Here is a 12,558-nt window from a genome sequence, read left to right on the forward strand (position 1 = left end):
GATGTGGTGATCCTTTTAACCTGTTGTCAGAAAAGATGCTCTCCAGCTGCTTTGTTGCATTTAGCAGTGCCTGTCCTTCCCTACTGCAGCAGCACCAATTCGCCCTCAGGTTGATACTTGCACTCTTGTATCCAGCTGCCAAAACAACACAGTGGGGAAATCCTGAGCCTGAAAACTCACCCAGGAGGATAGGATGATGGACCTAAACAGAGCCCTCTATGAAATACATCTTTTGATACACTGACAGCGTGAACTTTATCTATCTGAATCCTATCCAGATTCATCTGCCTCCTGTCAATATCAGATGAAAGCAGTGAGTTGCTATATACAATTTTCATGCTGTAATGGCCTGCCAGGATGACATACTGACCACTTATAAAGGAAACAGACAAGTGAGAAACGGGTTTAACCCTTCTGGACTGTTGTTGCATTGTGTGGAGAAACGCCACTGTGATGCTCTCTGTCCACTGAGAAAGGGAACCATACACACACATTCTGGGCTTCAACTGGAAACTTCAGAAAGATACAAGCTTTTTTTCCCCTGCAGCAAGATTCCTGGCAACACTGGGCAAGCAAAATAAAATTACTGGAGGAGAACTGTGCTCCATCTTTCTAATCCGGAGGAACAAAATTGCCCAGCAGCGAACACAAGCTGTAAAACCTCTGCATTCAGAGCAGCTTAGCAGACGGGATGCCAAAGCAGATAAGCGGCACAGCACGGGAACTCCACGGCACTGGGCTGCCCCTGCTGCGCTGCTTTCCCCTGCTTCTTTTTACCTTTTTCCTCCTCCAACTTCTGAGCGGAGAAAAATCACCCCCTTGCAGCAGCAGAAGCGGGGCACGGCGTTTTTTGTTGTTGTTTGTTTGTTTGTTTGTTTTTGGGTACGGGGGGCAGTCCCTGAGGCGTTTTCAAAGCCAGGGACCGAAAGCCGGGGCAGCCCAGTCTCTCGGGGACCGGGACCGCCCCTCTCCGCCCTGCTCCGCCCGGGGGCCGTGCCATGCCGCGCCGTGCCGGGCCGCCTTTGCCGGGCCCTATAAAGGCGTCTGTGGGGGACACCTCCGTGTCCTAGCCGTGCCATGGCAGCGGGTCGGTCCCCGGCGGCCTTCTCGGGCGCCGGGCAGCGTAGCGGGCTGGAGGTGTGGCGGGTGGAGAGCCTGGAGCTGGTGCCGGTGCCCCCCAGCCACCACGGAGACTTCTTCGTGGGGGACGCGTACGTGGTGCTGAGCACTCGGCGCGCCGCCACCGCCGTCGCCTACCGCCTGCACTACTGGCTCGGTGGGCAGCTGGGTGTCCGGGATGTGGGATATGGGATGGGGGAGAGGGGCAGCAGGCAAGGCTGCTTCCCGGCTGCGGGGGAAGTGTGGGAGTCGCTGCTTCGCTTGGGTACCTCGGGGTGATTTCACCTTCCTTCTGCGGGGGCGCTTAGGGCAGGAGATGGGGTGCTGAGCTGTGCTGGTGCTGAGGGGCTCTGGGGGGAAAGGGTGTTTGCTTGTTTTGTGGTACTAGTTTGGAAAGGTGCTGAAGGGTTAAATTCTGGTCTTGGCTGCATCTAACCAAGAGTGAAATCCTGCCTCTATCCAGGTGAAGTTTTTTTGCCTTTCTTTCTATTATGACCAAAATTTCAGCTCAGCCTCTGATGTTGTAGTACTGCTTTGTGTCCAGATGCTGCCTTTCTCATAGAATCACAGAGGGGTTTGGGTTGGAAGGGACCTTAGAGACCATCTAATTCCAGCTCCTGCCATGGGCAGGGACAACTGACTCCAGACCAGGCTTTGCAGCCTCATCCAACCTGGCCTTGAACACCCTCAGGGATGGGGCATTCACAGCTTCTCTGGGCAATCTGTGGTGTTGGTCAACTTCTGAGTGCAGAACTTCTTCCTTTTATCTAATCTAAATCTCACCTCTTTTAGTTTAAAGCCATAACCCTTTGTCCTATCCCTATATTCCCTGACAATGAGTCCGTCCCCAGCTTTCCCATAGGCCACTTTTAGATACTGGAAATTCACTTTAAGGTCTCCCCAGAGCCTTCTCTTCTCCAGGCTGAACATCCCCAGCTCTCTCAGCCTGTCTTTGTAGGAGAGGTGCTCCAGCCCTCTGATCATCTTTGTGGCTGCCCTCTGGACTTGTTCTAATACTTCTGTGCCCTTCTTGTGCTGGGGGCACAGAAGCTGCATTCTCAGCTTGACTGCTTTTGCTTTCTGATGATAGAGATTGGAGGTGAAGTCAGCAGGTTTTCTGTAAAACCGGTTCTCTTTGATATCAGCTGATAGCCTAATAGAGCTCCTCCCAAATCAACCAAGAGCACAGCATTAAGAGCAAAATAGAAGTCTGTTGCATGGATGTACCAACTAGTTTGTATTTTATGTGACTTCCTCATCTGCTGGAGGCTTATGAGATTTCCTTGTCTAGTCACCAGGTCATCTGACCACAGTGGTGGTTGTGTGGCTGTCTATTTCCTTTTTTTTTTTTTCACTCTCCTGAGGTTTGTGTTTGTAGGGAGCACGTACAGATAGGTCAGTGTATGTTAGTGTTAATGGGTTTGAGCTGCTGTCAATCTCATTGTGCTTTTGGATGCATTGAAGAATAGCAGAGAAAGCTGGGATTTTCTACATAAATGTTTGAAGCTTGTTTAGTTTTGCATTTGTTATTAGCTGGCATGCTGGGCAGTGTCTGACTGACAAGAGTATAATCATAGATGGCAGCATAAATGAATTTCTGGCAGATAGTCCTCTATCAACAGCACTACTATTTAGGAGCTGGGTTCGGCTACTTATGCCTTTGCTAATGAAGTTAGAACCACTTATGCAGGAGTTAGTGTGGCAGACACATCCCAGAGCAAGATGCAAGGGCTCTGCAACTGGACGTAAAGTCAGAGCAGTGACTGACACCTGCAGTAATTAACACTTCTCTCTTGTTGGCTAAAGACCTTTGGTTGTATGCATTGCTGCACGCATTTTGCTGATGTGGTGATATCCAGATATTGTAAATAGCTTTGGGTAATCTGGGCACGCATTTGTACACACCTGGCAGGTTGGCAGCAGTGTGATAAACTGCTGGGAAATCTCTTCCTGCTTGCAGGATGCCCCAGCAGTGAGGCGGAGAGGAACAAATGCTGCTGCAAGCCTAAAGGCAGCAGGAGTCCAGAACGTGCACAGGAGAGGGCAGTCACATCTGGGGCAGGAGTCTGAATTAATTTGGTGTTGTTGCTGGATGATTGTCACCACTGTTGCATACACTGAACTTCTCTTTCTCAAAGAAAACATTTCCTAACCTTTGGGCAAGGCCTTTCTGTAGGCTTCCCATAAGCCATCTATAAAAAGTAGCAGCAGTCATTAAGAGTCAGACTGCGGGATGGAAAGAATTCCTCTAAATTTAGGTTGATGGAAACTCTGCAGGTTTTGTGCTTAGATACTTGCAAGGGCTTTGCCATTTGGTGTCACCATTGTGACTCTTGCCTGAGATCTGTGGTACCTGTTACTTGGTGGGTCTCATATGGTGGCTTTGAACAGATTCTGACTTCACTATAAAAGACCCCAAACTTGGAGTGAAAGCAGAGCACTGAATTTCTATATTTGACAGTGGCAAAATTCCTCCTAATACCTTTCTTGGGCACACCCAGAGAACTATAAGGAGGTCCAAACCACAGGTAAATGGCCTGTGAACTTGAAGCAGTCATGTTCTGGCTGGCACCTGTAGGCTAAAATGACCAAACTGCAAACTCTCACACCTGGACAGGGTGTAAGCAGCCAGGAAGTGAGGACTTACTTCTTCCAAGATGCATTCCACACTTGCAGAATAGTTCTCCTTCATTTCTCTCCAGCTTTAATCTCTGTGTATATTTTAATACCCTGAGGTCTGCTCTCGTGCCAACAGAGTGGCACAATGTAGTTGCATGTTGAACTTTCTCCTTCTTCCCATTTTAATTCTATTTAAATAAGACTGGATGTGTTTCTTTGGAGAAATAAAATCTCAACAGATGACACTAATATGCACTCTTCATTGGTTACAGCTTGTTGCAGTTTAGATGCTGAATTTTTGCCCTTTCACTTTTTTTTTTGTGAGTAAGGGTCTTTACTAGCATTGTAACCTAGGATTAGTGTGTTGTTTTTTTTTTTTTTTTTTTTTTCAAATTCAGTGCAATCAAGGGTTTGTCGTAAATGTATTCTCTCTTGAAATAGTCCGTATGAAAAAATGCTGATAGATACACTCTAGCTGAAGTTATTTCATCTCCATTTGGTAACTCATAAAAACAAAAGTCGTTGTTAAAGAACTTAATGTATAGCTTTCTTTATGTATTTACAAATGATGTACAAAAGTAAGAGAGATGTGAATATAAAAAAATGAACTTGTCAGCCCATGGAGATCTGTTGGTTTAAATTGTACTGTCATGAGTATGGGGGTGAGACACTCCCATATTTCTTTCCGGAGAAAAATAGTATTTTCCCTGGAAATAATAGCAGAAAAAATAAAGCAAACTGGTAGAATTGTGGTTACTCAGCTTTTTGGTAAAATTCATTGGGCCCAATTTTATTCTTTGCTTTAAAAAGTAAATCTGAATGCTGCAGCTGTAATATGCACTCAGACTGGGAACTGAAAAATGTTCCTGGCCTTTCATGTGTCTTGCTTCCTCTGGCTAAACAGGGCAAAATACTTTCTCTTGAATATGTGTAGTTCCAGATTTTTTTATTTTTTTTTAGGACCGCAGAGAGGTGCCTGATCATTTACTCCTAGAGAAATGTAATAAAGCTTAGAATCTGGAATTAACCAATAGTAATCAACTGGAAAAGAAACTTACAAAGAAAACAAAAGTTACCAAATGCATTCACCAACTACCTGCAACCAGAGTCCTAAGGAGTCACAAATCCTTGTTCAATCTGTTTTTGTCATCTAATATTTATTCAGATATTACTTTTTGCTCAAAACATTCAAGTGCACTATCTGTTTATATAAAAGGATGTACAATTGGTCACTTGTGTCCATAAAAGGGTTTCTTTTAGGAGAGGAAACTTCAAATATGATGTAATTTTACTTAACTTCCCTTTACAGCTTTTGGCTTGGCAAAACTTGTGCCTGTGTGCCCTAAAACTACACCTATGGGCAGCAGTGCTTTTCTGGTAGCAGGTGCTGCAGTGGTGATAGCATGGCCAAGCAGTCAGTGTGGATCTGCGTCTGTGGCAGCTGTATCCATTCTGAACTTTGCTGAGAATCCTGGCTTGGATTTCTGTGCTGACACTTGAGGGATGTGTCAGTAGCTAACTACTGATCTACTTCTGCTCAATGCAAAGCCTGTGCTAACTCTGCAAGCAGACTGTCCACGCTTTGTGACAACCACTTCTGCACATCAGCTCTGCCAGATACAGGATTTTAGGGGTTTGACAGTTTGAATCTTTCAGGTTTGTTTCTAAAAACTTCTTTGACTAGGGCTATTACTAGCATGCTGCTATGACTCTTCCTGAAGTGAGCTTGACTGAGAATATGTGATGAACACATACAATTCCTACCTGAAGAGAGCTGTCTAGACTTGAAGCCGTCCCAAGTGGAAAAAGCATGAGGCTGCCCTGCCATGAGGCTACCTGTGCAAGTAAGACGGGATGTAGCCCACTTGAAATCACAGATGGTGTTTCTCTGCTATTTTTAATGCTTGTTCCCAGAGATGAAGTGGTAAGATCTATTGAACCAGAAACTATTCTGGTATCTTTTCCTGTACACCATGGATTTTATATAGCTGTTTGTGCCGTAAACTGTAAGATAAATCTGTTTTCCATGCAGCTAGAAAAACACACATGTGGATTGATGCTCAGTAGATATCTTTTTTTTAAAACAGGTTTTCATTGACTGTTTTATTGCACAGCAACTGAGATTGAGCCTGGTAATGATTCTTATCTGTAACATTGTTCCCAAACCGTTTTTCTCGAACCCTGAACTCTGTTGTGTAATTGCAAGCAATAAATCTGAAGGATATAGGGATCTAGTCCTAATGGACATGAATAAATATATTAAAAACCAACCAAACAAAAAAAACACTTTACCACCAACCTTGAGGCACCCTGGTCTGACAGAACTTGTTATGTAGCAACATGCTATTGCCAAGTGATGGAGATTTTTTTTAGTTCTCGTGTTATATCCTGCTTTCAGAAATTTTTTGACCTTCTTTTGGGTTGGCTTCATGCTCTTCTCTTCCCTATGTCTCTTATTCTTTGGCATCCTTTCCATACTTCATCCTTGCTGCTTTCATACTGAGACTTCCATTGCATTTGTGTCACTATGAAAGCCGTACTGGAGGTGGCCACACTCTTCCTGGGAGAAACAGAGGTGTTGGGTGAAGAGGAGTTGTCTTGTGGCACTTGCAAATGTGGGCTAGCTATGTCAGTGATTCCCCTTGGTTAGCCCTGTCCCCTCCCCATGTTTTATCCTTTCCTAGTACTGAGAACTGATGCTCATATAGCAGGTTCTTCATTGCCATACTCAAAAGAAAAATAAAAACTCCATAAAAAATCCTACTCTTCAAAAGTTCTCAAGAAAAGCCCATTTCTTGAGACTAGATCCTACCAGCCATCTTCTTGAAATGATCAAAACTGCTGAAAATGTTCATCAAAATGTATTGGCCCATGCTGGAAGTTTCATTCTAATACACACAGTGCTTTGTAGTGTAATTAGGTCACCATCACAGTAGGTAAAGCAGCTGTTTTGCCACAGCTCTGGGAAGAGGCTAGTAATTAAAAACTGTGACCTGATGAAGTGAGTATCTGTAACCTAAAGCTGTTTTTCGCTCTCCTAGCTGTACCAGGTGATCTTACAGAAGATATCTAAGCAAAATGCCTTTGCTTGCATTTTACATTAATTGGACTGCTCTCAGGAGTTACTTTATGGTTTGGCAAGTTGTTTCTAGTATGAACTTCATCATTTTCTATCTAATCAATTCTTTGATGTGACCTTGCTTGGTCTTTGCACTTCCAAAGTGCAAAAGTCCAAAATTTACCACAGATACTTGTTATGCTAAATTCATTTAATTAAAATATGCTATTATTCAGAGATGGAGAGTAACTTGGCTATTTTTCACCTTCTTTTATTATATTGGCCTTGGCTATTTTTCACCTTCTTTTCTTATAAAGACGGTTGAAGTTTTTAAGAAATGGTATGGGTGGTCATGTTTGGTGAGCAAGGTTATGATGTAGTGCCTTGATGTACTTGCTGAAGGCAGTGCTTGATTGTCACAGAAGTCAAAGTTATATAGATTTTTTTGGACATATTTCATCTTTATCATATTTCATTTCAGGGAAAGAATGTACCCAAGATGAAAGCACAGCTGCAGCTATCTTCACTGTTCAACTGGATGATTATTTAGGAGGAAAGCCTGTGCAGTGCAGAGAAATTCAAGGATATGAGTCTACTGAGTTTGTGAGCTATTTCAAAGGAGGAATTAAATACAAGGTAAAGAGCCACCTGTCAAAATGTATTCTAAAAATATATGTAACATCATCCACCCCGCACCCCCAGTAAAATCAAATCTTCTGCTTTGTATTTGTTACTGAAAGTGTAAAAATTATTAATGCTTAGTGGTTTTACATGTGAACTGCCTATCCAAAGCTGTAGGAGTCACAGTATTTAACAAAGAGCACCGGTTTGTTTCAGTGCCCCTTCTGATACTGCAAACCTTTCTCAGACATGCTATCCATGCTCCACTAGTCAAACTATCATGAAGTTTCATATTCTTGTGACTAAGGGAGCTCACCGCAGGGACTCTGTTTAGCAGATGGTCTATCTTGCAGAAGCAATTTCCATACTGCAGTTAGTTCATTTGCACTTAGTAAGTCATTTGCACTTAGTTCAAATGCAGAACCCAGTGTCCTTAAGTGCTTAAAAACACAAACAGTGGGAAACACCAAAACCTCATTTTTGCCTAAAAATGATGATTATGTTGCACAGAAAGCTTTTCTAGTCCTACTAAATGTTTTGTTTTATTTTTCCTTTAAGGTAGCTGGCAAAATCTCATGCTTTTCATGAAAATATTATATTTTAAAATAATTTAGTGACAGTTTTTGTCACTGTCACAGACCGCTGAGATTTAAGCTGGGAAAATCTATACAGGACTGCATATTCCTCTGCTCTCGCTCAGTCATTATTTGATAATGTACTGACTTTTGTCCTAAAAAGGTGGTTTAGGATTACCACATCTTCTGAATGATGTAGGAGGGGGTGCTTTCCCTTTCCCCATTCATCTGAAACACCTTTGAAGAAGGGTGATAGCCCTTCCTGCAGCTAAGGGCACAGACCTGAGAGTTCAGCTGCAGAGGTGTTCCCCATGTCTGTCTGGTCTGTGGTCAGCACTATTAATACAGTATATAATTCTGGCTTCCCTCTCACTGCATAAACTTCTTCCTTTCTAGCTTCTCAGCAAAATGGTAAGTTTCCAGAAATCAAGCTGAAGTAAAGCTTGCTGCTTTGTTTTCTGTTTAGGCAGGTGGCGTCGCTTCTGGATTTAATCATGTTGTTACTAATGATCTGAGTGCCCGGAGGCTTCTGCATGTCAAGGGCCGGAGAGTTGTAAGAGCCACAGAAGTCCCCCTGGCTTGGACCAGCTTCAACAAAGGAGATTGTTTCATTATCGACCTTGGAACTGTAAGTCATTCCTAAAGCAATGCATACTGGAAAGTAGCAGATGCAGCATCCTTTCAAAAGTCTGAATAATACCCTGAAATGCACAACTGATTTGTCATTCACCTAACCTGACCAAAAAAACTCTGCTTTAGGAAATCAGTTTTACTGTTACAACACTTTCAAAGTTCAAAACTTCCCTAAATGATTTCTGAAGCAAGCACAGACTATCATTCAAGAAACAGTTGTTTCCCACTCAAGGCACTGAGATGGTTTTTCATTATTTATTTATTTTTATTTTTTTAACCTTAAGCTGTTCACAGTAAGTCCTTTCTGACTTTGGCGCTATCTACCAATGGGATCAGTGCTAGGGTTCAGAACAGAATGCAGCTTGGACTTTTCCCTTAAATTAAAACATGATGAAATGTTTATTTTTAATTCATCTTAAAGAAACAGCTGCAAGATATGTTATCATAGTAACTTGTCATAAAATGTGTTGTAAAACTACTTTAGTATTTCAAGATATCACTTCTACCTGGAGTAATGATTTTAAGAAGCAAGACAGTATTGATAGGTAGCCCCATACTGTGAGGCTTTTTGCTGAAAGCAATTAGGCTCAGTGCAGGAGAGTATGGACAGGTAAGAGAACATAACTATTTGCTTCAGATGACTGAGAGTATAATACTGTCACCTTCAAATTCATGCTAACTTTTTGATACTAAAAGTAGAGTCTGGTATGTAGTCCACACTCTTTAGACACCAGTTATCGAATTGAAATTATTCTCATGCCTGATATACTGACGTGTATAAAATATAGGAAAATACCTCCAAGAACATCTTTCATTTCTCACGTTAATGATTCTATGAGAGAGTTTATCTGCAGGGTAGCAACTGTAGTTGATCTTGGTTTTATTGCTTCACAAGGAAGTGGTCAGTTACTTCAGCAAGGTTTGATAAGAGTTCCTAAGCTTACTGAAAAGAGAGCTCTTCTAAACTCATGTTGTAATTTCTGCTTTTTCTGCAAAGCATCCCCTGATGTGACAACTGAAGATGTTGGTATTAGGTGGCCATATTGATTCATCATGCTTAGCCTTCAGATAGCACAGCAACCAGTATTTTCCTGACACCATTCCATCCCTCCTATGATGGTGTGGTTTGAGCACCTGATAGAGCCAAGTGATCAGTAACCTCTAAATGTTTCACTGTAGTAAGGATGTGAAGAAGAGACAGACACAGATTATCTACTATGTTTCAGAATTAATCTGTGGGAGATGAGAAGGTTGGAATTAGCTGTCAACAGAAAATGCTGCTTTTGCAGTCAGGCTATCACAGGGCTTGAGTTTTCTGGTTTGGAGTTACCCTCCTACAGACATCATGTGGAAGTAGGTATGCTCCAGTTTGACTTCTCCAGGCCCTCACTGTGCTGGAGTTAACCCAGTTCACCTGAAGTAATTACTGAAGTCCCACTGCAGACATGGCGATGACACTGAAGTACACCATGGGTATGTAGAGGTGTTAGATGTATAGCTTGATGAGACCTGCTGAGAGGAGAGCACTGTCACTATCAATATAAGTGTAATAAGGCTGTAGATTCTGGGTTTTTAATGCTGAATGTACATTGTGAGCCTTTTTCCTTTTTTGGTGTAACACCACTGGTTTCGGATTTCCTGACTGATGAGACAAAGGTTAAGCTGCAGTGCAGCCCCTTTGTAGGAATCAAGATTAGATGTGAACAACATATAGATCTTTACCAGATTATGGGGAGTCCGTTAAAGCATGTGACTGATAACAGTTCTTGGTCTTGTAATGCCGGTGGTGTAAGGGTGATAGGCTTTCTTGGATGTATAAACAAGTTAAGAAAAAGATGTTTTGGCACCCATTTGCAGTAATTTCATTATAGGTTATTTGTAAAGCAGAACTTTCTTGAGAGGAAATGGCAATGTCTGATACTTTAAGATGAAGGTGTGAAAGTAGAGCTGAAAGGCATGTAAAGAAATAGGTGTGGTATGAAACTTGCTCCAGATTTCCACCATGACAGTGTATTTTTCTCAGAATTATATTTCAAGCTGACATAACTGTATTTCAGATTGAAATTTTCCATGACTAGAGGTCCATTGTAAGTGGAAGAGTCTTTAAAGGAGCTCTTAATCAAACGTAGGGGTCCTTAAAAAAAAAAAAATGGAACAAGTAGATTACTTAATGGAAATAAAATGAATCTTTAATATGGTTGCTCTTGAGTCTTGGGATTTCTCAGGGCACTGCTGAATCACTGTGAGAATAATGGACAGTAATTGCTTAAAGTAATGAGCTTATTGTCAGTGCTCTTACCATCAAAGTACTGTAGTGTGTCAAATAAGATGAACTTGCAAGATGTACTTTTCTTAATCTCTTAGCCAACAAGAAAGATGGTCTCCGTGGCACTGCAAAACTACTCATGCAGTCCATTTCCTGTTGCATTTCATCAAGCCACTTATATAATAAAAAGTCATTTCTTTTCCCATTGAGCTCAATTACTGGAGTATGTTAGACCTTGTGTTTGAACAGGTAATGGAATATTAAGAAAGGTAATAATCACAAATTTGGCTATTATTGGCTGCTAAGTCTTCCCTCCTGGTGATAATTCCTTAAGTTGAAAGCATCTGTGCATTTCTAGATGGTTTCACATGCTCACAGTTCAGTTTCTGCTGGTTACCTCATGCCTAGATATGTTGCTTACAAAACCCCACTTCTAACACTTAAAATTATCCTGCCGTGGTCTTATCTTGCCTACTTTGAACTTCTGAGGCTGAAGCAGAAAACAGCTTCAGATGGCAGAGAAAATGCTGTCTTTGACAGGAAGGAAGGTAACGGCTTCGTGTACTGTGGCTATGAACCTGGGAAGGTTGGGCTCCTGTGCCTTTAGGACAGGCAAGACAATTACAGGGCAATTGCTGAGAAGGCTTACTACAGGCCAAATGACTACAGAGAGCAGGAAGAGGGCTGCATGCCTCTTAGCTTCTTGGGGAGAAAAAAAAAAGAGCACTCTTAAAATAAGGGTGCTGGTCAGGTAAAAAGTACCAAGCAGTTCTGAGATTGGGCCTGATCTAATTTCTTTCCCAAAGGAAGAATGAAGAAGGCTAGGCAATAACTATACCTGATGTTAAGTGTAAACTGCATTCAGTCCATCCTTCCCATTAGTATGGAGGTGCTTATAAACTGATTCATAACAGCCATAAGATTGCTGTTTTGAAATTCAAGAGCTTGAAGGGTGTTTAAAGTACTTTGATTGCTGTAGGGCACAACAGTGTGTGTGACCTCTCAAGGGCTCTGTGAATTAAAAGTGAGAACTATGATGTCAAAAACGAAAGCATGAGAATGAATAAATTTGTTATGTTCTACTTTGTTATGTTCTAGTATGCTTCTACTTGACCTCCTGACATCATAGGTATACCAAGTGTAAGAGCCATCTCATCTTCCATAGAGACACTTGAAGAAACATTAATAATAATATACAGACCTCTTTTGTACAGCAATTGCTTTTCATAAAAACTATTAACTTGCTATAGATTAAAACATTTACAAGAAGAAAATTAACTTCTGCTTTCTAAATGTAAAAATCAAGAGGATGTACTTGTTTGAGGGTTATGACAATGGGGTATGATTCAGTATCACATTGCAAATTTACGAGCTGTTCTAGTTTTCTTCTGTAATCTCCTCTTGCCTGCCCTATCTCTTCTAGGTGGTTTTTCCTTTAAAGAAAGCAGTTCAGTCAGCATACTTATTGCTTTATAACAGTCACTGTTTGGGAATAAATGACTGAAAGAGCAGACTCTTGCATGTGGGAGTTCATCACTGTAAGTTTCTCATCCTAGTTGCCTTCCTTGGCACTGTCATGTCCAACTAGTTATGTCCTTTTTGTGTTCTGTTTCTCCTACAACTAACTTCTTTCTCAGTTTCACCAAGCTGAGAGTTAGAATTTTGCT

At 41.8% G+C, this 12,558-nt stretch overlaps 1 protein-coding gene across 1 annotated transcript in view; it reads left to right on the forward strand.

Moving 5' to 3' along the window:
- The first annotated feature begins 1,018 nt into the window (after positions 1 to 1,018).
- The window catches only part of SCIN (scinderin), a 47,785-nt gene continuing 36,245 nt past the window's right edge, over positions 1,019 to 12,558 (forward strand). Inside the window, exons 1-3 of the mRNA XM_082753894.1 lie at positions 1,019 to 1,276; positions 7,278 to 7,432; positions 8,459 to 8,620. Of these exons, the coding sequence (XP_082610020.1) occupies positions 1,078 to 1,276; positions 7,278 to 7,432; positions 8,459 to 8,620 (516 nt within the window). The 5' untranslated portion in view covers positions 1,019 to 1,077. The remainder of the gene's footprint in view (positions 1,277 to 7,277; positions 7,433 to 8,458; positions 8,621 to 12,558) is intronic.

The sequence above is a fragment of the Aythya marila genome (genome assembly GCF_965140915.1).
Source record: "Aythya marila genome assembly, chromosome: 2".
Taxonomy (NCBI): Eukaryota; Metazoa; Chordata; class Aves; order Anseriformes; family Anatidae; genus Aythya; species Aythya marila.